Below are 26,265 nucleotides of genomic sequence, written 5' to 3' on the forward strand. Positions count from 1 at the left end.
TGGCATCATTTCCCATACACGGGGGAATGATGGCAAAGCCAATTTAATTTATTTTTCTCTCTGACTTGATTGGGATGAAGCTGGTGGGCTTTGTTTATAATTGGCCAGTCCAAGAAAAGCTAATTTAAAGAATGACCATTAGGATGTGTCTAAAAGGTGTGGGAAGGGTTGTTGTTGCTATTCTCTCACAATGAGAAAACAAAATGCATATTTTAGCAATAAGTTTTTAAAAAACATAATTTAATATGAATACTACTAGTTTCAAGTCCGGTTATTTATCCTTATTATAGAAGGATATGTTATAGATATCATACAGACATAAGGTCCTAGAGAATTGAAAATACTTCAGTTACAATAGTGTCCCTGAGGAAAGTTGATGCAACTAATTTCAATACTGGGCCACCTTCCTTATGCAGTCATGTATATGTTAAGGCACTGCTCAGTGCACTTTTTTCGTAATAAGAGATGACAACTTCAGCGTTTCTATGTCAGCACTGAACAAGTGGCAATTTTTTTAATAGTAAAAATTCTTCAAATATAGTAATTTCCCCTCACTCTTTTTGTTCATGTTTTTTTCTCTCTAACTTTTTTGGCTTGTGTGCAGTGTTTCATGCCTCAGACCTCAGCCTTTATTTCTGTGCTCTTAATCAGACATCTGCACGTAAAGTTTTGACAGTTACCATACCTCGAATCCTCCAAAATTTTGCTAATTACTGGTATAGTATAGGTATAGCAACTGTTTTTAGTGTTATAGATAATGGCCAATGTATAAATATTTTGAGGTATGCTGCAATGAATCACAAATATGATTTAGGTGTAGATTCTTAACTGGGTAATTGTTAAAATTTAGAATTTCATAATATTTACTCCGCACTACAGCTCTACTTAAATATCATATAGCTATTTACATGCCAGGAAGGTACATAGGAAAATAAACTTCAAGGTTTTAGATAGCTTTAATTGCTTTTGGGAATAATAAACAGATTTAAATCAAGTTTACTAAAACTGATGCCCTACCACAGGAAAAAAACATACAAATCTCAAATGTCCTTTGTCTACCACTAAATCTAAATACTTAAGATTTACTGAAACATAGACCATTATGAAATCTTACTTCTGCACCTACCTGCCTTTCAGTTTCTTTGGAAACAAATTACAGTTCTGCTGGACTTTCTGCAAATATACACATGCACACATATCTCCATGAACTCAATCACTTGTGACAATTTAGTCTTCCCTGTTAGTGTATGTCTTTTCCAAGCCACGGACAAATTCAAATGGTTCATTTGGTTGGTGTTGTCATTGTATTTTTGGGTTCCAGGGAGTTCTTTTTGAGATAACTACAACTGAGAATTTATTTTTTTATCTGAAATAATATATTCCTTCTCTTTTCTCAAATCTCCCTTTTCCTGTTAGTAGCATGTATTATTTTTGAAGACTCAGCCAAGCAATGCATTGGGGAAAATGTGTTCTTTGCATAGAAACTTGCATTTTTGGACACATAAACAACAGACAATGAGTAAGAAATACAGCAGGATCCTCTTCTACAGCCTGTTGATGTCAACAGAAAGACTTCTGTGGCCTTTACACAACCGCCAAGTCACCAAAATACTTGCAATCAAAGGGTGGGAAACATCTATGAGGATTTCAGTTTGACAGGATCATGAACGAGGAATACTACACAGAAGGATGGCAAGGAATCAAGTTGCAGCTAAATAATATAATGGAAGAAGGGACTTCTTATATATAAAAAAAAGGGTTATGCAGAAGACACAAAAATAAGCAATGAAAATATTCCACCGCAAATCACATAAGAAAAGAAAAGAAGGGGTTAGGCATAATATTTTGAGCAGAGAGATGAACAGAGATGCAGCACACAGATGAATTCATTTAGGACATTAAATCTTGTCTCAATTTTAGTGTACTTTTTATTTGAGAATCAAATGACTCAGAATTTTTCTGTCTTCAAAAAGCACATTGACAGACTTGTTTCCTGAATAACCTAATTTCATATGGAGTGAATTACAAAATCAGAAATCAAAATTGGAAGGCCTCCATACAGCTCCTCATGAGCTTCATGCTGACAAAATGGTTTTCAGCTTCTGAGGCAACTACATGAGGTTTACTAGAAAAACCTCACTATACAAAACTGTTTGAACATCACACTTAGCCTCACAAGGAGTCTGGCAAAATGATATTTATTGAACCTTCTTAAATAAGCTTCTGGAAATACATGCACTCTTCACATTATATTTATGCCTGAGCATTACATTCTGAAAAAAAATACCACATTAGCATATTAATTCAGTTTGTGTCATACTTACTAACTTTACTTGCAATTATAGAGAAATTGTACTGTGCTGTGCTTTCTCTGTCCAGTAATTCATTGGTAGCAATGGTTCCTTCAGTAGCATCTATTGTAAAGTAGCTGTCCACATCATTCTTCCGATCAATGAAGTATCTATATGTGAAAAATATTAAAGTAAGTATACGCAAATGTGCAAAGATTACTCATTTGTCACAGCAGCAGTGTAGCCTTCTCAAGTTTTGTTATTTTTCTCTTCGCAGCTATTACCATCCTTGCAGGAAAAAAGACAATAAAGAATGATTTGTTTATTTCTTTTTTTCAGAATTGAATTGCTCAAGGGGAAATGGGATGTAATAAAAGATTTAGTACTTCTGGTGTTCAGATTATTTGAAAACTTTGAGGTCCCAAAAACTTGATCCGCATCTGTGACCCTGATCACTTACACCAGCCACTTTAGAAAGCATTAGATAGGCTTAGAGGGAAAAAGAGAAAAGGTATGGGAAATAGTGCTTGAGTTACGAACAGCAATGAAGAGTATATCAGATCTGGTCTCTTTACATCCATCTGTAGCTGCACTAGGCTGGACACAACCTCACTGGCTTGCAAAGAGGTGTCCTAGCAGATGTATACAGGCTGTTGGCACAGTCTACTCAAAGGTGCCTCACCTAAAGGATATTAGCAGGGTCACAGCATGAGAGATGAAGAAGATTCTGCTTATTCCCACATATATAGGATCAAAAAATACTCTTTGCCTTTGGGAAGAATAGGCACCTTTTGCTGGACCTGTGAGGGCAATACCATTGGGTCTGTTTTTCTTTCTGAAGCCTTTATTTGTCAAGTATGAACAGAGAACAGGTTTAAAACTAAAAAATATGTACTCATTTGTCACTTTTCTCTAGCAAGGAATTAATAAAAAGCAGAGATGCACTTGTAAACATAGCTGTTTAAAAGAAGTCTGATTACTATCCCAAACCCATTTCCCTTAAAATGCTAATTAATTTGAAAGTCTATTTTCACATTTGATGCTACTGCTTTTAGTCATAACAGAATAATAATTTTTCTGATGCAGTTTCCGCCAGCTAATTTCCTTTTCATTGTTAGTCTCTTCATACCTTGATGATGTTTCTCAAAAACTAGGCAGGATGAAATTGAGAAAGCTGTTTGTGAGCAGTAAGCAATAAGAACAAAATGGCACGCAACAACAAGTACATTAGATCATAAAACCTAGATAACCATTCCTATGACACCTCATTGCGTGTAAACCAGTGAGAATAAGAAAAAAAGCTGGCATTTCATTCTCTGATCAGTTATTTATGTAATTAATGTATAGAGAATGTAATGATAAACACTGTATTCGTTTACTGCTGTAGAAGCAAGAAATGGTAGAAAAGGGTATATGTCATATTCCCAAAGAAAATATCTCTGATTGGAAGTCCAGAATACCAATAGCTCAGAAAGAATTGAACAGTAAAAAAGTAAAAGAAAAGATAGCATGCTTGTTTGGAGACATTCTTTTAATCAAAATCACAAAAAAACCCCGATCTGTAGACGAAATAGGTTATTTCATCAATTGACAGGGATCATTACCAGTTCACCGCTTTAACTGAAAAGCCTCAGAAATGGTTTGCTAAAGGCAGCATGTATCCTTTTACACAGTTGAGCAGGCACATTTTCTTGAATATGATAATATTGTCTACCCACATTTGTAATTTCAAACTCATTGTTCAAGATTTGGTTGACATAAAAATTATGAAAAATATATAAGCCATTTATTAGAAATATCATTACCCTAAGATACTCTCTCAGGAGCAGCAAAATTACTCTTTCAGGCTTTGCATGTTTAATAGATTACAATTTCTTCCAAAATGAAATATGCAGCAACACACAGATAAATGAATTCAAAGCATGAGAAAGTAACTTTGCTTTTATTTCCCCTTAGAAAGATTAACTTTGTCTAAGTACCCTGCACATCGTAGTATGAACCCATGAAGAAAGTACAGGCCTTAATTCAAAGCACAGTGTAGACGATGGCCTCTTTCTCCAGGAGGCTTTGAAACTACAGAAAAAATATTAAGTATGAACACTTGTGCTGGATAAGAAGACAGACTGGGAAAGATATGTTGCCTGGAAAAGCATAAATGGGATCTAAAGGGACCTGTTACTTACTGGATAATTCACCCACCAGACTGACAGTTTTTCCCCAATCTATTGTTGTGTGTTTATGAATTCTTATGCACCTCAGTTTATTGTTAAATTTTATGAATTCTGTCCTACCTCCATATTGTTTCCCTTTCTCCCTCAGGTTTTCCCTCCAAAAGTTGTTTGTCACCCTGTCTCCCCAGTTTTCCCGCTCCTCTGCTGCTTATTGGTCACAGCCTGCCACCGTGCACGAGACCTCAACTGTGTCAGAACCCTTATTGCAGTGCCCAGTCCCATTTCCTTCTCCCCCACGGACTGTAGCAAACACTCTTGTGTTTGAAGTGGAGTTAAAGCATGAATATTTGCAGAATCATAATCTGAGTCTATCTGCAAGCATTCACACGGGTGATTAACTTAATGCACAGACCCAGTATGCCTATTCCTAAAGACAAGCAGCAGCAGCACCAAAGTCCACAATAAGCCCTGCAAGACTAGCACTACTAATGCTGATACTAAGAACAGAATTCCTCATTGCTTCCATGGAAATAGGATCTGTAATAATTGAACAGTTTGATAAAAACGGAACTGTAGCAATTCTTCAAAATTCATTGCCTTCACCTATGTTAACACTGTGGAAACTATTATGTCATCACTGTTAGCATTGTTAGTATATTTATTTATTTATTTTAACTTTAGCATTGTCTTTAAAGACATCCTTTCCTTCTCTCTCCATGTGCTGCACATATGCTTAAATTAGGGGTGTAAGAGCCAGTTATTTCAGCTTCTCTCGTTCTAAGAATCTACAGAAGGAAAAGAAGTAGGAGGAAGTATTGGGATGGATTACCTAAAACATATACATTTACAGGAAAAGTTGCAAACAAGCATCCCTTCTTCCTCTTTTCATTGGTTCTCCATGCATAGTACACATGAAAACATATCTAGCAGAAAATCCTCTCACAGACATCTCTTCTGGAAATAGCATTGCTCCCAGATACCTCAGTAAGTCTACAAATCTTAATAGAAGAGTGAATGGGGCCCCATCTGGCTGGTCTTCAAATGGGAATTTTTGGGACATCCCAGGGGGAGGTCACTTTTGGCAAAGGCCCTAAAGAAAATGTGTTTTCCTTCTGTAGCCCAAAAGCATTCTTTACACTCTGATGCTCAATGTGAGATTTTTTTGTAAATAGAACAGCAACAATTAATCTGTTTCTAAGGCCAATGGTATTGCCTGAGCTCTGTCCTCAATGTGGAAATAAAATGCTTTCAAGAACAGAAGAAATAGGAAAAGGGTCTCCCACCAGAAAAATCAGTCATTTTCCAGAGATAAATCCAGGTATCTGGGACATAAATCCTGACATTTCTTGTTAGATTGTGATACAAAGAGGAACAGTGTTGAAATACTGGTATTAGGACAGCTGTCTAGATCTTCCAGTCATGGTCTAGCAGTTTGAAGAACTGAGGTTGGTTGATTTGACTGCTCAGAGTGCCTGCCAGTCAGATTGTGGATGACTGCACTAATCCCAAGAGGCATTTCCTTCCTTGAAAAGTTAGAGAGAACTTACTTGTTGACACAACAGTATTATTTTTCAGCAGTACTATTTTTCAGAAGCCCCTGAACAAGCCAACCTGGCAGGTCTAAGTACCAAACATTAATATAATTCATATTCACTGACAGGGAAGAAACTTTGAATTATATGTCTCCCTGAATATTCTTCCTAGCAGAGAACTGTATTCCAGATTATACTATTGAAGGCAGGGAGAGTGTGGAATGATGTATCTTTGCTAACGTTGTCTGAGTTTTCTCAAGAATAGCTGTATTTGAACATCATGTATGGTAGAAGAGACAGAATGGAAATATTTGGTTTATAAAATGATAAGGTTCAAGCCATCCAGAACATTCACAAAAACACAGACTACCTTCTTAGGAGCTCCAAGAATTATGGGCATTCACCTTGGCTAAATGGTGAGACGATGTGTCCCTCATCGGGTGAGAGCACTCCCCTGAAGGAGGGCTCATACCCTTTTGAAGAGTGGAGGACAGCAAGGAAGACTGTTTTGACTCTAACTGCAGCACAGAGGATGGTAGAGTGCTTGATGAAGTGCTACTGAATAAGTGTGTGACAGCAGGTCATCTTTGTGAGGATAACAGGAACTCTGAGCCATTGAGCAGACAACTGTAGTTGCTTCAGACTGTTGTACCATGAATAAAAGAACTGGACAGCTGTCCTGCTGCTTCTGTAGAAATATCTGTGACAACACGGACAACATGCTCAGAAGGAATGGGACGTAGCAGGATGCTAAGGAGGCTGTGAAACTTAGGACTTGACTTGTATTTTTTTTGTCTTAAAAAGCGGGGGGAGAAACTTCCCCTGACTAGCACAGGCATCACTTTCACGGTAACGGTAGGGATACATCCTCACTAAAAGTTTACAAACTTTGTCAAAGTCTTTCATTGTTGTTTCATCTTAATAGACACAGCAGCAGTGTCACAATGCAACAATGCAACAGAGGAATCATATAATAGCACGTAACAACGTACACCATATTACAACCTTAGTTTCTCTCTTTTTTTTTTTTTTATAATGCTTAAGCAGAAAGCAGAGTATGCATCTGTGTGCCTATGCATTGGCCCATAATGGGAATTTCACCAGCTGTTCCCAGCACTCTCAGGTCTTCTGAAGAGGATGTCATAAATGTAGAGAAAGTAGAACTAGCAGGGAATCAAGTGGTACCAGAAAAATTTCAGCTGCACTATGTTGATATGGTGAAAGCTGAGTCATATTAAAGTCTAAGTGCTCTCTTGTGCATTCCTATTCCAGAGGCACCCCAGTGTATTTATCCTTGCTTAAATGTTCATGTAGCTGACAGCTACATCCATCCATGTCTCAGACAAGATGCTTTGACATAATTTTAAACTGAAAGGTGTCAAAGACTAAAAAAATAGGCAGACTCACAATACCTTGCCCATATACACCCATACCTCCTAAAAACTAAGAGCACAAGCAGGCCTGTGTAACTCTGCCGCATCACTGCCAGTAAGACACAAAAGTATTTATGAATCTGGAGAAAAAATATTTGTCTCCAGAAATTTTCTTTTTGATTCTGGAACTAAAAGATTAATAGATGGACCCTTTGGTTAAATTCTGAATATCTGAAATAGAATATGCAGTTTTTAAACCTTTTTTGTGACATTATGATAATGTAATTTAATGAGCAAGTTAAGAGGAAGAGAAGTTAGAGGAAACAAGTTGGAGGGAAGCAAGTTAGAGGAAGAGAAGATTGTTTTAAAGCTAGGTTAGGAGGATCAAGACCAAATGCCAAAGAAGTAAAATGCAAAGAGTGCTAAAACACCGACAATAGGTAGGGTGCAGTGATGGTAAGCATGAGAAGAGCTCTGATCTGCCCAAGATTACTTCTGACAGTAACAGCAAAGACACCCTTCATATGGCAAGCAGGGAAAGGAAGCATGGATCATGATCCTGGAGACGCTGTTTTGCTAAAGGCACTGAGACCAAATTTGCTCCTGCTGCAACAGCATGCATACAGAAAATCATCTGAAGGATTAAAACACATTATTCATTTGGAATTGGCATGAAAATGGAAAGGAATCATACAATTCAGTGAGTAGTAACACATTTAACATTTAATTATTGGCTTTCACTATTGTTTTATTGTACCATGAATAGGGACCAGTAGTTGCAACCGGGTTCCTAAAAGAAGAAAAGGGGAAAAAAATAGAGGGGAACATTTTTTCAATTTTTATGTTTGATACAGAGTTGTCCCACGTCATCTGTTCTACACCAGGATAAACATTCATGTCTGTATTTCAATTGCTATTGTGAAATTTTATCTTAAGGAGACCCAGATGGTGAATCGAAGAAAACAAACATCATAAATTTTCTGTGCAGACTCTGAATGGTTTGACTGTCAATTCAAGTTTAGAAAGCATCTCATTTCTTCAACTAAAGCATGTCAAACCCAAGCACTGAATGAAGAATTGAAGATTTGAGAAAATTCTTGATGCAGTGAGATAAAAAGAAGTGTAATTTCTAAGAGAAAGTAAGTTCTCAACTATGCTTTTCCATGCATAATTTCTTCCAACTTCAAATATTTACTTAATACCTTTCCCTGTAACTGAATGAAATTGGAAAAAAATCCTTCCTTTTGTAGTTTCTGGAATGACTGGGCTCATTTAGAGTTTAATTTCACTTCTCTTGGGTCACCAGTCCGTTCTGATCTTCCCCAAGAACTTCATCCTTGCCCAGCCACTGGGGAAGGGGAAAGCCCCTATGACTGGTCAGTGGAGGGAGGAGGAGGTGCCTGCAGCCCCCAGAAAGTGCTTCTGTCACCCTGAAAACACTTGAGGCAGTGGTTGCAATGCAGGTCTCAATTTCCGCAGTAAAGGCAAATTTGAAGTAAAGGCAAATTTCTTGGTCCAGGCTGAATGATTGATGTATTTTGGTGTTTGAAATTGGTTTAATGTTACCCACCTGAGAGGTTTTGGATTGACTGCTTTGAGAGAACTACTGAAAGTAGTTCTGTTAATAATGAGAAAATGAGCAATATGGATGAAATGTAACATTTGCAAATTAGCTACTCTGGACTATGAAACTTAAATGATTAAGAAAATGAAAGGATTTACAGAAAAACAGACTTTTTCTGCTTCGAGGGAGAAAGGTTATGGGAAGAAACGGGAACAACAATCATAAGGCAAAGTTAAAGATGGTATTAAAAGCATAAATATCATGGTATTTTTTCTCCTTTAAGTGAAGACTACATTTTGCATTATGTAAAATATCAGATCGATTGTCCAAGGGCCTCAGAGATAATTGAGACTGACTAAGAAGATATGGATTTCAGTGATTCGTCTTCTTCTTATTAAATTGCTTAGGGTCTCATTGCTAGAAGTACCCTCGAGTTAAAAAAGGTAGTGTAAATATAAGCTCAACACAGCCAAAATTAGTTATTTGAAGGTTAATGGCTTCTAGTCATTGTGCCTTCATGCTCAATAAACATTTCCTCAAAAATTCCTATTGATTTTTTTTAGTTTGAGAGAGAGAAATAACCTGGTTGATGGAGGTGTTTTATAAAAATATCTCAACTTTTCTCAACTCACACATTGCTGATGTCAAGCACATTCCTTACTCTGGTACCCAGTGACTTAAAACATTGTCTTTTTTAAGAAAAATATTGCAAAGAAAGGTAAGAGATGAAATAACAAATTTCTGTAATGTGACAGATCACTATTTGTGTATGTAACCTTTATTTGTTTAAACTGTATTCACTTTAAGGTTTATTTAAATATTGAGCTTCAGTTAAACAAAATTCAGAATCCATACTAACTTGGGATAGTTAAATACCACCTATCATATGAGAAATAATAAGCAGCAACCTAAAACAATTAGAAACATAAATGACAGCTTACAGGATTCAGTTGGGTATTGTGATCATTTATGATTTTTTGTAAATCAAATACATATATGTATTTAAATGAAAGATGAAAGAAACATTAACACAAGAGTGGCAAAAGGGCTGAGGGACTGGAAGAATACAAATCAGATTTTAGGTGTGATTTGACTACCTGAAGGCAAAAAGAAATTTTCATTAGTAGAATAATCATATGCCGTGGCTTGAAATTATTAGATCTCTTCATAATGACACCTCTACAAAAGAATTTTGTCCTTGGCATCTTGTCATTAGATAAATATAAAAAAGTTGGAGGAAGTTTACAGAAAAGCAAGAAAACTTTCTTTGGCCTAGGAATTCTGAGTTATAAGGAAAGATTAAAAGAACTAACATATGTTTAGCTTGGATAAGAGATGAAAAAAGGGAGACATGATAATGGCCTACAGATAACTGAAGAGCTTAAACACCAAAAAAGGAAAGGTAGAATTTGTTCAGCACAGAGAAGTGGAAGGGCAAAACTCAGATGGGAAAATTTATGTTACGCAGCGCTATCTTTCTGTCAATGATGTATACTATGCTGCACACAAGAGGAATGACATGAGTTCTGTCACTTGGTATTAGAAAGCCAAACTGGGTAACGTAACAGAAACTGTGGAATAAAGGAAATTTCTAGAAAGATGCATTAAATAATCCTATTAGTCCTTGTAATGCTAAACTCTGCTAAATAGGAAACAGTATCATCATGCCAATCATAAAGTGCAGTTCCAAATATTTTAAAATATAATAACAGGAGGTTTTTAATTTTTTGTAAGATTGGAGTTATTAAGAAGTAGAAAAACAGAAAAATCACTCCTACAATGAGAAACAAGAAATTCAGGCTTCAAGTCAAGCCTGAAAGAGATTAAAAAGTTGGAGAATGTAATGTGTTGAACAACGTATCCTCCAAAATCCCATTCTGCCCGTGAAATTTCCTGTCTGCAATTGTAAATCCATTCATGGAGTTACCATTGTTTAAAACCTACCATATTTACATGCATAAATATGTGAAACACTAAGTTAGGTCTTTATTGCTCTTCTCAAATGCTCTTCTCTTCTCAAACTCTTCTATTGATTACTGTATCTTCCATTGCAGTTGAGAATAAGGAATTATTGCCATGATTTTGCTAAAGGTGTAATGAAGAATTCTTGAAATGAGTTCCCTGTAGACCATGAGTGCTTAAAGAATCCATTAAGTTCAAACAACTATAATTAAATGTAACAAAACATTTTATTTTCCTGTGCTAAAAGATACAGGCTAAACAGGATAGTTAAATTTCCAAAGTCTTTCTCAGGGCTGCAGCACTTGAATCAGTATTAAGTTACTTTAGTTTCTTTTTCATACCTTCTTTTGATTTAAAGATTACCCTTGACTCTGATTCTTGTGGTTTTCTATTACTTGAAAATGTTGTCTCATGCAGTTTTACAAGAGCAGAAATGTTAAGCAATCTTTTTTCTCCTCTGTGCAGCATGATAGTATGAAATAAGGTGTAATGTACTACTTGCCTAACAGGAGCAGACTGCCTTTGCATATCATTCACATTGTCCTGTGCTAGTAGAACCACAATATTTTGGAAGTGCCCCTTACTCTGTACAACCCAGCAACTAATGTGCATACACAGTATTATTCACAAAATATAAGAAATATTATAGGTTTAAAAAAATAAAAGTACTTGTTATTGAATAAACTCTGTTAATATAAAAATATTCTAAAAAAAATTCTTAATATAATGAAAATAAATAGGACCTCTCTTGTGCAGAACTCCCAGTTTTAATACCCTGGGTTTAATACTGGGATATTCTGCTTGGAGGAAGTAAATGAGGTCAAATTTTGCCAATTATCACATAAAAACATCATCTAATATATTCATACTAAGAGTTATTAGAAAAATCTTATCCTAGCAATAGCAAAATAACATTTGAAGTTTTGTTGTAAAATTTTCCTGTCATTAACCAAAGAATGTAAAGGACATGGTAATGGTCCTAAGTGGCAGATGCTGTTCTGCTAGGTTGCCTTTTTTGTTTCTTTGTTTATATGTTTTAAATAATTTATTAAGCCATCTCCCTTAATGGGTGCAGAAACTTTCTGTACCTTTGCTGAATATCTTCAGAACACTGCTGAGGTGTTAGAGGTCAAACAGAAGGAAACTTCCACTGGTTTGCTGTCAGATCGTATCCTTTTGGTAATCCCATGGATACCAGCTGGATCTCAGAATAAGCCTACCCATGCCAATTCATAATAATATTGAATACTTCTTTTTTTTTTTTTAAGGGGGATATTAGAAATGGAGGAAAAAAACCACAAACAAGCAAACAAACAAAAAAGCTCAACAGACAAAAAATCAGCTCTAGCTGAAGTGCAAAAAGGAACCAGCACCTCCATTCACTGTTATCTAACTATTACCACTAAACCTTAACATGACATTTCTCCTAAGTGACCCAGATAGACACAGTCATAGAAGGACCTCTGCTGCTGTTCCAGGTTAAGTGATTATCCCCTATCCTGACCTTCCTTCCTGTTTCCAATCAGTTCTAGTCCTGTAGTTCTCCTAAACGTGATTTCTTTTTCAAATGAAAAGGGACAATTTGTAAAGTAGTTTGGTTTCAGCTGCTTTCTAACCTAAGCTGTCTCACACATTGAGTCATTGGTCAGTTGCACTTGCCAAACTGGTATCGAAAACTATCTCAAGTGTGATGCTAAGAAATTAATGTCTCAAGGTTACATATTCAGATGCAACCAAAAATGAGCAATCAGTGTAGTTGCTTTACTGTCATATAATAACACAAAACCAACAAGGTGAGCATGGGTAGAAAGGTCTTAGTGGCATTGCTTTGTTCCAAGATATCGAAAACTAGAGGTGCCTGTGTAGTGATGGATGTGGTGTGGATAAATGGCAGAATTGTCTTTATATGACATCACACTTGCCACACCTAAAAATAAATACAGACCGCAATTTACTAACATATTAAAAGGTTTCTGTCAGTTTTACAATTAGTTTTGTTTCAGCATTTCAATCAAATCCCCATGTTTCTCTATGATTTTGTAGGTATTTTCAAATGTACTTAGCACTAATGTAAAGTTGTTGCAAACGTCCAGGCTGAGTGGTTTCTGAAGATCTCATTGAGGTAATGTATCTAGTCTTTTAGATAGGAGAGTTTTGTATTATTAAAATATTTTGGCTTAAAAAGCAGAGAATTTTGGGATTCTTTTGACAGAAGCCAAAACAAGATGTTGTCTCTGTCCCCGTTTTCAAAGGAGTTCAGCAGTATAATTTCTCAGACTGATATCCTGTGTGCTGTACCCTAGCCTTCCCACAATGAGTCTTGTGTACACTGGACATCAGGTAGTGATGCTTAAGAGAAGGACTGAGGAATTGCTACACTTTTGGAGAAAGTATGAACACTTCTTGTCAGTGTTCCATCCCTGTAATTTTCATGCCTTTCATACAACATTTGGTCTCCCACATGAAAAAATAACAGTTTGAGTCTTCTGCATAGTACTTGACTGGGTTCACAGTGCTCTGTACATGGTTTCATGCTTCTCTGCTTTTAATCAGGAGGTTGAAGGGTTAGTGATTTTAGCAGTCAGTAGCTTACCTGATCTGGAATGAGTAGTATCAGTGCAAATAAATTTCTCCTTTGGAGAAAATCAACCATTATACCAAATTAATTGACAGGGAAGCATTGGCTGCAGACAGCCAGACTAATGATGGGTCAGAGTCAAGTGAGGGAAGCTGTTAAACTTTTCATAAGCCTTTTAAATCTTACATGAGAATTTTACTAAAACACTCTAGGTAATACAGGAATTAAAATGTGCTGCAGCTCAGTTATCATCCCTTCCAAACTGCCAGTTCTGCCTGTCTACAAGTTCCTGTGATTTCTCCTCCCTCTGCTTTTAAAGGTTTTGTTCATTTCCTTATCAAACCCTCCAGTCAGCTCCATTGTCTGCTCTGCATTTCTCATTACCAGCTGAGTATCTTATCAAAAGCTGTTGTCGTTTGGAAAAGGCATTGTTTTTATTCAGCCTCAACATCATTTTTCCTGCCTCATTGAGCAGGCAGAACTGCAAGACAGGCAGAGGGAAAGCTTTGTCCTGTAGTTTAATTAAGTCTCAGTTGTTTGGATTGTGAATGGCAGCAGAAGGCACATTGGACTTAACCCCCTCATTCCAGACTTAGCAGTCAATACTGCTATGGTGAGAAACAATAGAGTACTTTCTCTACCAGCACCACAAATTGTAGACCCCGAACACCATTTCACCCTGATCTTGAAAGGTATACATTTGCCCTCTGCACTGCTGCCCATGGTCTGTTCTTTCGATCTTCATCCTGCCCATAGCATGAAGAACCTGCACTCACCAAGGCACCTAGGCAATGGAGAGCACATCTCGCATTTTGTAAAGAGGAGAGCAGGGCTCCTGCTTTGCTGATTTTAGGTGGGGAAAGGGTGTGATCAGATGGATGTCTGGATGACCACCAGTATCACTACAAATGGGCAGAGTATAGATGACAGAGTAAATAATTCTGAGTGGATATCTCAACCCTTAAGAAAGCTGAGAGGGGGAAAGCAGATGCAATGACTCCATCAGATAGTCAGCCTCAGTAGAAGTTTAAACTATTTTGCACTTGGGTGCATCTGACCTAAACACCACAGAATAAGACAGAGATGCTTTCTGGGCCTCTGCTCCTGCACCTGGTCTGAAATTCTTTGTCTGATAAAGTGCAAAGGAAATAAGTAGCATAGATACTATGGGGGAGAGTTGGCCTACTGGCATATATTCAATAGGAATAATCTTTGATTGTTTTCTTTTGCATCATGCAAATATTAGCTCTGTTCTATGTCTTTTGGATATCAAAATCTGAACAAATATTTTATATTTTTACCCATTAAAAAAGCTGAAGTAAAATGCTGATGCTGAGACAATCAAAGGAAAAAACAAATAAAGTAATCATGCTGACTCTAGAGAAAACTGCAGCACACAGTAAAAGATTTACTGCTTGCTTAGATCATCAGCTGGGACTCACTTGGATTATCAGCTGCATCTGCAAGAGGAAACACTGAAGTCAGGAATTGGAGGCTTCATTGTGCTGCTTTGAAGCTGGTTTGATGAAGCACTTATAAAATAAGAGATTATTTAGGACATTTCTGATGCTGCAGGAGCTGCTGCATTTTCCTCTTTTGTTTCTCCTCCTCAGTCCTCTGCGTGTACCAAGGAACGCAGAATCTGCAGAGATCAGTATAAGTATGAAGTCACCTTTTCAAAGGTTTTATGGATTTCATGAGGGCAGCATGTTGCAGTCCAAAATTTGAATACCAGCAGAAAAGGAACTGCTAGGATTAAACAGAAAACCTTGGGCCACAGAGGCTGGGAAAAAAACATCGTCTAAAAGACCAGACAAGATCCATTGTCCTGATCTCCCCCAGCAGGATGTAGAGAGACTTTACATAATGCTATGAGATATCCCATTGTTTCCTCCCTCCCTGTGTAAATCCTTCTTTCAGGTAAAGCTGATCACCCTTCCCCAATGTAACCCTGCTTACTGGAAATATCAAACCTTTTTCCCCAAAATGTAAATACTGTATCCAAGAAATGTAAATCCATTTTTCCCCTTATGTCACCCCTGTTACTGGAAATGCTAATAGATTGTGGAAACCCCTGTTTGGAATAACCCTGCCTCCTCATTAGCATATAAGCCCCCGAGACTTAAATAGCACTTGCGTGTTCAATAAATTATTCCAGTTTTTGCCTCTATATCTGGGACCCTGATAGCTTTATTAGACTATTACAGCAGCAGGAAAATTTGCAGAATAGGCACCTCCTTGCTCCCTTCTGCCTGCTGATGGTCTGACCTGAGCCACGTCAGGTCCCATCATTTGCCTCTAAAATTGGTTCCTCTCTCCTCCTATCTGAGGTGGAATTTCTGTGCTTTGTTTCCTTTGCAATATTTTCAGATTTATTTCCTAAAATAGTCTGTTACTATAAATCTGTAGACTTAATATATAAGTGAATGCTGATAGTAGCCTTTTTAGCCATCACAGATGATCCCCTGCCATTATTTGCCACACACTCTGTTCCAGTTTACTAAAGATGGATGACACAGAATCACAGAAGGGTGGAGGTTGACAGAAAACCCTGGAAGTTATCTGATCCAAACCCCCTGATCAAGGAGAGACACCTAGAGCCAGTTGTCCCAGATCATATCCAAATATTTTTTTAATATCTCCAGAGACAGAGACTCCACTGCTTCCCTGGGATGCCTTGCCAGTGCTTGGTCACCCTCTCAGCAAAAAAAGTGTTTCCTGTTCCTGACGTTCAGAGGAAAACTCCAGTGTTTTAGTGTGTGCCCTTTGCCTATTGTTCTGTTCCTGGGCACACTGAGAGGAGACTGTCTCCATCCCCTTGGTACCCTTCCTTGAGGTGCTCTTATGTGCGCTATTAAGTGCGTTTAAATGCACTGTTAAGACCCTCCTGAGCTTTCTCTTCTATGGGCTAAACAGTTCCAGCTCTCTCAGCCTTTCCTCAAAGAATAAATACTCCAGTCCCTTCAGCATCTTCTTGGCCTTTTTCTGGGCTCCTCACAGTATACCCTTGTCTTTCTTGTACTGAGAAGCCCAGAACTGGACACAATAAAAGTAGAAATATAATATCTAAGATCTGTTTGTATCTACAGTCAGAATGTGACTGAAACTTCCAAACACATAGATCCTAAAAACTGTATAACTCTCAAAACCCCTGTTGTTTAAACTTCATTTACAAGTCTGACAGCAAAGAAGAAAACCCAACAAATACATAAGAAATTCTATATGCAACCGTTATTTAAATATAACGGCTTCATGATCGACTTTGTGTACCAATGTGCAGAATAACCAACTAACATGTAGCACACATATTTTTCCTTAGACATTGTTTTTAGTTCTGACCCCTCATAATTCTCTTAGTGTCAAGCCCAGATATGGTTGCAGCCATTAAAGCTCTGTTTTAATCTCACAGTTGCTCTCTAGAATGCTTGAGAAATCCATTGCTGGTGCAATTTGGAATAAGACTTCTTGATCAAAAATCAGGAAGTCTATTATTTGAGGTAAAGTAAAATTACAGTGTGTGCCTTTGGGATTAGAACTGGCTTTGCAAAATCACAGCACTACTGGTAAAAGTGCTGTGAAGTAAACCCAGAACTATTATGGCCATATTGTTCCTTTCCACTCACTTTAGCTACCTAGCTGTTCTCAATTAATTTAAAAGCTTTCCCTGCCAAGTTATTCTTTGCCTTGGATCTCAATGCACACTTGATTTTCAGTATCCATTTCCCTCCCAAACAGGCTACTCACTGAAAGCTGCAGTCCATAAACTTCTTGGGTCTACACATCTATTTTAGTTCAATCTCCTGACTGATGTTTTATACCGTAATATGACTGCATATGCCAACTGAAGATCACTTGCCGTTTTTCACAAGCTGCAGTAAGTTGATGAATAACTGACTGTAAATAAAGGTTACTGGCCTCTCGCAATTTTAGTCTTTGTTTTCAGTTGCTTTTGACTTGCTGGACTTAGGAAATAATATTTCATGCTTCAAGTTCAGGAGTTATCTAGGAAAATTTATGCATGTCAAATGAATCCTTCCAATTTTTTGGGGGAAAGGTCTGATTTTTCTCTAGTGCAGTCTTTCTAACTTGTGCTAGAAAGTACTTACCTTTGCTCCATGTTCCTCTCAGTCCTGAGAAAACCCATACAGATCAATCTGTATGTGTCCCAAAATTACAAAGAAGAGTTTTTAACTCAAGATTGGCTGTTTAACCTGCTGCAGCATCACAGAGGGCTAATGTGACACTGAAGAATCATGTATGATCTCTTCAGCCTTAAGTATATACATTTAAGACTAAGGTTAAAACAAATCCACACTTGTGGATTTGTCGGCTCCTTGTAGTAGCTCCAAGCTGATCACTGGAATCGAGGTACCAAAGACCTTGAATTGATACAATTGAACTACTTGCCAGCTGAGCTGTGGTAGTTGTCTGCTTGCATGCATCTAGCCCATTGTAAATGTGAAATAAGATGTATTAATTTAAATTACCATGAAGAGGATTACCATAATAATTTGTTATTCACATCTTGTTTCATGGTAAAGGTAAAGCAGAGACTGACTGTGCTGTGACTCTGCTAGAAAAAAGCTCCTTTTAAAGGACAATTTATATGCAGAAGAGAAAGCTTTTTCTTCCTTGTGTTTACAGAAGTGACCTTTCTGTTCAGTCCGTTAAAAAACCCAGTTGATGAGGAGGAAAGACAGCTCATACAAACCCAGAGAATGGCAGAGCAGTTCATGGGATCATATGGGGAAGAACTTACAAGAAGAGGACAGTGGAGTGGAGGATGCAATTGCCTGAGGTCATGAAGACAAAGTCTAAGAGCCAGAAAACAGAGAACAAAGGAAGAATCAGAAAGTGAGAAGAATAGGAAGTAGGAGCTCATTGCCCTATATAAATTTCAGCTTTGCTATAAGGTGGGTAGATAGGGATGCTGTTGTGTATACGGTAGCTTAGTGTTCACAAAGCCAAATGAGAATTGAAAGTAGAGAAGACGGTGAGAAAAGAGCAGATGTGTCTGCCAAATATACACCTTGGGATTCAGAGAAAGTGTTGGATACAAACCTAGTTTCTACAGTTCTAGAAAGAAGATAAAATAATTGGGACAAAGAGAAAAAAATGCAGCAAGCCGCTGAGATCACAAGAGATGTGTGTCCTCTACAGAAGAAAGGAAGGGAGTAGAGCAGAACACCAATGAATATAATGGAAGATGGTTCAGGAGGAAAAATATAGAAACCAGCTGAGAGAAAGAAAGACTATGGAATAGGAGACTGGTATTTGACAGAGCATAGGAGATAGAAGAAAACAGTGGGCTAGTAGGAGGACTGAAAAACATAACAAGGCATCTGCAGCTGAAACTGAGAGTTACTGGTGCAGGGATTTGAACTGGACAACCTGGATAAATCAGAATTTGGAAAAGAGGTCTTAAAAGCAGTGGAGGTTACAGGGACTTCATAAAAGGCAAGGGATGGAGTATAGCTAATATTGCAACAGAAACTGAGAGCAGGTAACAGAAAGAGTGTGCAAAAGCCATCAGAGCAGCTAAAAAAGAACCATAATTCCTGAGTTCCACCATCTTTTATCTGCATGAAACCAACTGGCAAAGCACCTTGTTCTCCTCCGGCATGATACCATACACAGAAAAATAGCTATCACTTAATCTGTTACTAAATGAAGAGTTGCTGGAACTAGATGTCCCAGACTTTCTATGTATGTATACAACTATAAAATAGATTTTGATCCCACAGGATAGAGTTTTTCTTTTTTGAATAAAAAGCAAATTGAAAAAGTATATGCACAAAAAAAGTCAGAATAATTATGGGATTGAAAGTTCAAACTCTTACATATTTAACTGTAATTCATTTTGTTTGTGCTTGTGCATTAAGATAAGGTTGTGAACTAGTTCAGAAAATAAATAAGGCTTTTCCTTTGGATGCACATGCTGGGAATACAGTCTTATCCCCAAGATACTGAGGACAGGAGTGACTAGTGCATACGGCTTTTTACTTTTATATCACTGTTTCATGACTCTAGACTTGGTCAAGAAAATGCATAGTCCCCACAGCTTTCCTGCTTTGAGTGGTTCTTTCGGTTCATAAGGCAAAACTCCCGAGTCAAGCAGAGATCTGAAGGGTAGTGTTGTGGCACAGAATATGGAACTCATTGTAACTGGAGTTATATCTGGGATTCACATCAGGGACAATAATTTTTTCATACTTTGTGTCCAAAGATCATTTCCATAGAAATCTGACAACTTCAGAGGTTTCAGAGTAAAGTTGAACTTCTCACACACTATTAGGCAGAGCTCACTATTCTAGGAAGTACTGCAGGTAACTCAGTGTTGGCCTCCATTTGCAATTTCTTGTTTTTTTGACAACTCTATAACATTCATGCTGTATGGACACATATAATGGTGATTTTTAGGAAGTCTTAAAACCCCTTCTTCCAGAAGTACAAGGATCTTTACTAAAAACTTGCATATTTACAAATTACATACATTATGACACACTACAAGAAAGCTGCTTTTTTCCCTTGTAGACATCTTTGAACTCTTTTAACTAGAGAAGTCTGAGAAGAACATGAGATCAGTGCTTTTTTTACAAGTGCTTTGGGATTTTTTAATGGCCACAAAGTACATAGAACTTCACCTTAACTTGTATGCTGAACATTTCTTGAAGCACTAAGGATAAAATGGGAATAGATCTCCTGAGACGTATAAACTCCAGATTTAACACAGTTTGAAAATTAGGTGCACTGAGGTAATGTTCCAAAAAAGCTTCAAAGCCAGTCACCCTTGCAGGTGTTGAATACCTGTGGCCCCTTTTCTCCTTGTGTTTAATTTCCTGTTCATTACTGAATGTGCGCTTTGTGCCCTTTCGCTTCAACATCTCCAGCAAATATCATCCTACAAAACAAGCCTTTTAAAATTCCTGACTTGTCTGAAAACTTGATACCAGTAACAGGAAAAAAGAGAAAATAATATAACCCTTGCCATTTTCAATGTCTTTCAGCAAAATATTTTTTCTTTTTCTAACAGCTGAATCTAGTCTTCATTCTTAGCTGTTACCTCCCCCTTCCTGATGCACCTGGCATAACAGACCTAAAGTTTATTTCTGATAATATGGGTTTATTTGCTGGGACCAGCATCATTTCCTTTCATGTGAGCTGTTCTAGACTGTCTTGTTCTCTGGAATTTTGCGTTCTGTTGCATACAGTACAGATTTTATCACAGTCTTTATTGTTTGGCAGACCCTTGATTTTTTTTTTTATGGACACCTTAATGGCCAAACTGCTCTAGGAAAACGTTTCAGAGAAAATGAGAAACTGTGGCACCCAGTAATTTGTATGGACTGTGTCTTCAAAGAACATGACCTGCTTTTCCACATTTGTTTAGAGAGATTATTTACTGAAAAGTTACTTGGACTCCTTTGAAATAGGATGAAACTGATGGAGCTATTCTTTACATCTATGAGATGATCTATATTTTAAACAGCTGACAAAGCATAATTGGTTAAGGCACATTAAGAACTTGAAATCACATGCAACTCTTTCAAACTAATTTGCATTCTTCTAACCTATGGTCATGTACTTTTTTCTTTTTTTTCATTTAGAGGATAAAAAACTTATAGAATATTGATGTATATATATAATATATACATCAGTAACTAACAATTGCATATAATTTCTTGTTCTGCTTGGACTAGTCCATGTTTAGATACAAGTAGGTTTTCCCAGAACATAGAGCATTGTCAGAGTTCCAGTAAGTTAATAAGAATCTTATCATTAATTTCAAAGAGCTGGAGATCAAGCTGCATACAGAGAATCACATATATTAATGAATCATTATGATCATGTGAATTACTATGATCATATGGTTATGAATATATGAATCAAAAAATGAGAGCCAAGGAAGACATTTCAGGATAGAAACATGAAAATTCATAGACATAAGGGGTCTTAAGAAGTCAGAAGAGAGCTGCACGTAGAGGTTTCCAATTTAATCTTCTCAGCATGTCAACTGGCTTACTGGAACACATCCCTCTCCTTAAAGCAACATCTCTCCCTACAAAATCCACCAAATTCAATATGTGGCTTATTTCTGGGTAGGAACCCGTTTGTCTGAGAAATTGGTAATACTGGGACGTAGTTCATGTTTTTCTGTGGGCATGAACCAACCTAATTGGTTCATAAAAGTGACCCTGGGAGCATTTCTGTAGTTTCTCGGGGTAAAGGGTCAGCAAGCAGAGCAGCGAGACAAAAATGTAGGGGTATTTTATAATATTTCTGATCTTTTAACTGTAGATGAACATTTGCACACTGAAGTAGTGATTTTGGGATTAAAAAAAGGTAGACATAGACACTTTAAAATGGATCCCTTAATATTCCAGGGAGCACAGTATATGGATAAACCATCACGAGACTATTATTTTTCTTGTGTAGTTGCATATGTAGAATCAGCAAAAAGCACTTGAGTCTCCTAGGAGGGTTTGTGAAATAAAAACATGCCTCACTGAGGAGTGGTTATACATCCAAATGATTCTGCTGTCATATGAAAAACTGCTCAACTATATGATTAAAGCTTGCTATCATGTTGCAAGACAGTATGGTTTTCAACAGAATATTGACTTCACTGGGGCTATTTTCATAGGCTACCACCAGGGAAAAAGGTTCCCACTTCAGTCTTTGTTAGTGAAGGTTTTGATCCTTTGTCAGGGAAGCAATGTGTCACAGATTCATAGACAAATAAGTTTCTATATTAAAAAAATAGAAGATGCTATTATAAAAAAAAAGTGAAACAAACAAAATTAATAATAGTTTTAAGCAAAAATTGACAGTGAATTGATAAAGCAGGAGTTAAACAGTGTTATATGTTAAATATTTACATATGATTACAACTTAGCATGTTTATTGTATATTTTGAGAATATAAGTGGTGAGCCAAAATACATATAATTAAGAAACATGCATTAAAAAGGTCCAGATTCAATTTGTAATTAAATATACATGAATATGTAGGCACCTGGTAGACACTAGTGGCATTTTCCTGTTCCATCATAGTCGCATTTGATAAATATTGATATTTAAAGATTGATGACATGCATTATGTCTGCAATATACCTCATGACTCTCTGGGGATAAAAATGTTTCCTGAAGTCAGGTAGGCCCAGCATGAATTGGTACTGGAAGTATGTGTAATGACTGCCTACATCTTAGACAGGAGCTTCCTTATTGGTACGTGACTCTGGTTCACTTTAATCTTTCTAATGTGTCTGTAAATAGGTCAGCAAAATCAATATATTACATTTGTATAACAGCTCCCCTCACCCTTTTATTTCACAAAAATAAGCTATACCAGTAAATGAGAGGTTTTCCAGGCAGGGTTTACTTATGCTGAACACAGCCATGTTGGTAACCAATTACATCCCCACAGCCTCAGCCAAGACATATATGACAATTACTTATCAGAGTATTTGTTCTTTGCCAGATGTAGAGGGTAAGTCGTTCTTGTGAAAGGGGCAGTGCTTACTGTCACCCACTGAGATCTCCTTTTAGCACATATGTATAGCACACACAGCCTCCTTTTCCACTACTGTACTTCAGATACACTATTGTGGAAGACTCAGACCTAAGTGTGTTTTGTCTCAAATATTTTGAGCATTGCTACAGGAAAGGTGTGATCGGAGGAGAGGGTCCTGCAGAGGTGGGGCAACTCTGTGCTGAACCATCTTCCTGCTCCACTTTGAGACTTGTGCTTAGTCCTGCTCCATCTCACTTCCTGGAGAAGGGCTGGCTGCACATGCGCAAACAAAACAGCTGAAAAATCTACTTTATGTGAGAGGCATGCATCAGGTTAACCATAAAAGGACATGGATTGGGTCCCCTCACTCTCTTTTTCCTCTTTGTCTCTTTCGCTCTCATTTTTTGCCTAGGCTCTGGATCAACATACGCAACCAATGTGGGATATAATGACTAGTGATATTCTTTGTCCTCTCACCCTTTTCTGTCTTGTTTTCTTCCCTTGCTTTGCCAGGGCAAAGCGTGGCTATAATATTCTACTCCATACTCCATTCTGAACTTTGTTGTGGGAGCCGGGAGATTGTGGAGGTGTGTTGTGGCCTGTGAGCCAGCACCTTTTGAGCCAGCAACTTTTTGTTGTGGGAGTTGAGAACTTACTGAAGTGTACTGCACAAAATTAAGGGCTTGTTAGCCCCCACTCTTGTGGAAATGTATTGTAAGAATTTAAGTGCTTGTTAGCCAATACCCTGTGAGTCTAAACAGTGGGCTGGTTGCCAGAGTTAAGGTGACTATATAAAAAAACCATGAGTGCCCTGACATGTGCCCAATGTGAGCCTGATGACAATTTATCGTGAACATCACGTTCCTACAGGTGGGTCATGACATGTAGATACTGTCTTTTTCCTTTCTTAGTCTGAATATACTATCTCTGAAGTAATGTCAGTGTATGGTCACTTCGATGATCAATATGATAAGAAGCTGTCAGTACTTAGTGTATATTTCCAGATAATTCACCCAAATGAGCATCTCTTTCCAATATTTTTCAGAGCATCAGTTATCTGCTACAGTGACAGACTTGGTATATTTCATATTTTCTTACTAAGCCACCACATCTCACTGTCAGTAGTACTTTGGGTTGTCAGAGAGTTATTGAAGGAGGAAAAGCTTTCTTACCTAACTGAGCTGCTGCCAGCATCAAGGTCTTGTGCTGTCACTGCACCTATGATGGTCCCCACGGGTGTGTCCTCATAGACCTCCATCGTGTAGATAGGTTTGCTGAACACTGGAGGTTCATCCATGTCCAACACATTTATCTTCACAGTGGCAGTATCTTTGAATGGACCCACTGAGTGAAATCGATGGTCAAGATGGAGATTGGAGGCCTCAACTTTAAAGGTGTATGCCTTTTTCGTTTCAAAGTCTAATGGCTGCAGAAAGAACAAAAGTAAAATGTGAGATTTGACTAAGAATTAAACATTGCAAAATTACTTTTGTTGTATTAGTATGACAAAAATGAAGATACTTTTAGTGTAAAATTCCTCTCCTGAGCTAATCAATCACCTAAATTTGTTTTGCAGTTCATCTCATGATAAGGTGGTTTCTGAAATACTCCAGGTGAATCATAGCCAGGAAATGACTGCTGTTGCACACCAAAAAAATCAGGATGACTGGCGTGGATGTAAACAGTTACACTGTAGATGTCTGAAGTTAAATGAGTGAGATTCATCTCTTGCAAATAAGCTGAAAGCAGGTTAGTTAGAGATTTGCATTTACAAGTCCTATGCACAGGCAATCAACTGTTTCTAGCTGATCCAGCTCCTTAAATAGAAGACTTCAATTTTTTTTAGCAGGAAAAGCTTTCAGAAGACCATGACAGTGATGGAGATGAGCCCAAATGAAAACTCTGATATATAACAATGGGTCAAACCAAACTTAAAATATGGCTTGGAATGTGAATTCTAACTTGATCTGAACAAAGTTTTTCCTGTAAAACATCTTTCTTAACAGTGAACTGCTATTCACACCATATGTTTGAGCTCCATGTACTTTGCAAAATGCAGACTTTTGGCTCTGCCTTATGATACCGTAGGTGTAATCATGAGGTCTTGAAGATGACATGACAGCTTTTGTGTACTTATCTGAGTTTTTGATGGAAATGTACCCTGCAATCAGGTTGTTTTGATGTGGGTTTCTGTCAATGCATATCAATTTAGTGCCTTTAGTTTTAGAAAAGTAATCATCTCAAAACCCTTAATGCAGTCTTATTTACTTGAAAAGATGCAGAAGCTTTATTTTCATTTAAAGGGTTTATTTAGCTGAATTGGCTTTCTTGTTTTTAATGTTTCTGACAAAGCCTTTTCCTGATGTCTGGGTAACACTGGCACCTAGTGGTTTCTGCCTATAATTGTCAAGTTGGAAATTTTCTAACAGGAAAGAATATGCTATCTGGAAAAGAGAGCACCTTCATGTGTATGAAAAAGAATATTTCAATGTCTGTTATTTTTTTGCCCAGTGTTTCCAGTCATTTGTCACAGTCAGGATAGATTGAAATTCTGCCATTTTCTGTTCTTGTCACAACAGGACATAATTGGCCAGATGACTGACTAGCGTAAACTGAAGTATCTCCATTAAAAACAATTGAGTTACCTTAATTTGCATTAGCTGAACAGCTAACGTATTTATTTTAAATCCTTATGAAGAACTTCATAATTTTACTAGACTAGATGTTCAGTCTTTCTGAGCTGCAGACATAAAATTAGCCATATAGGTCTAAATGCCATAAAAATAATCAGGCTTGAAAGCAATTCATTACCACACAAAATCATCCTCCTACAGACAGAATTCCCAGAAAAGCCAACATGAGTTTCACCTTCATGTCTGGACTGACAGAAAGAAGAAGAAACTCAGGTTGAGAAGAAATAGAAAAACTTAAGCCTGGTAGATCTTGTGCCCCAGTGGTGAAACCTTAAGCCATTGTTTTCACTACAAATAGACACGTTGCTCCATTATCCAAATTGTTGCCACACTGTGTTTTCAGTTTCTATACTACTCATGCTCACTGTTAAGCATTGCCAAAAAAATTTTCCCCAAACGTAAAACTCCCCCCAACTCTTCTCCAGATATTTATAAAAATTTTTCACATATTTTCAAAAAATATAATAAGAGGAGAAATCTATTTTAGTTTTAAGAACTAATCTGGAGAGGAAGAAGTCCAAGTATGAGAAGTTAACCTAGAGATAAATGATGAAGACAGGGAAAGCAAGAAATCTAAGCTCTCATTTA

At 37.3% G+C, this 26,265-nt stretch overlaps 1 protein-coding gene across 5 annotated transcripts in view; it reads right to left on the bottom strand.

Moving 5' to 3' along the window:
• The window catches only part of CDH12 (cadherin 12), a 399,245-nt gene that overhangs the window by 18,701 nt on the left and 354,279 nt on the right, over window positions 1–26,265 (bottom strand). For all 5 annotated transcript variants that reach the window (XM_027681912.1, XM_027681921.1, XM_027681930.1 and 2 more), the window contains 2 exons: window positions 24,157–24,410; window positions 2,325–2,461 (listed from right to left, as the gene is read on the bottom strand). In XM_027681912.1, the coding sequence (XP_027537713.1) occupies window positions 2,325–2,461; window positions 24,157–24,410 (391 nt within the window). The remainder of the gene's footprint in view (window positions 1–2,324; window positions 2,462–24,156; window positions 24,411–26,265) is intronic.

Source organism: Neopelma chrysocephalum, unplaced genomic scaffold (assembly GCF_003984885.1).
Source record: "Neopelma chrysocephalum unplaced genomic scaffold, ASM398488v2 Primary Assembly neopelma1_22b, whole genome shotgun sequence".
Lineage (NCBI taxonomy): Eukaryota > Metazoa > Chordata > Aves > Passeriformes > Pipridae > Neopelma > Neopelma chrysocephalum.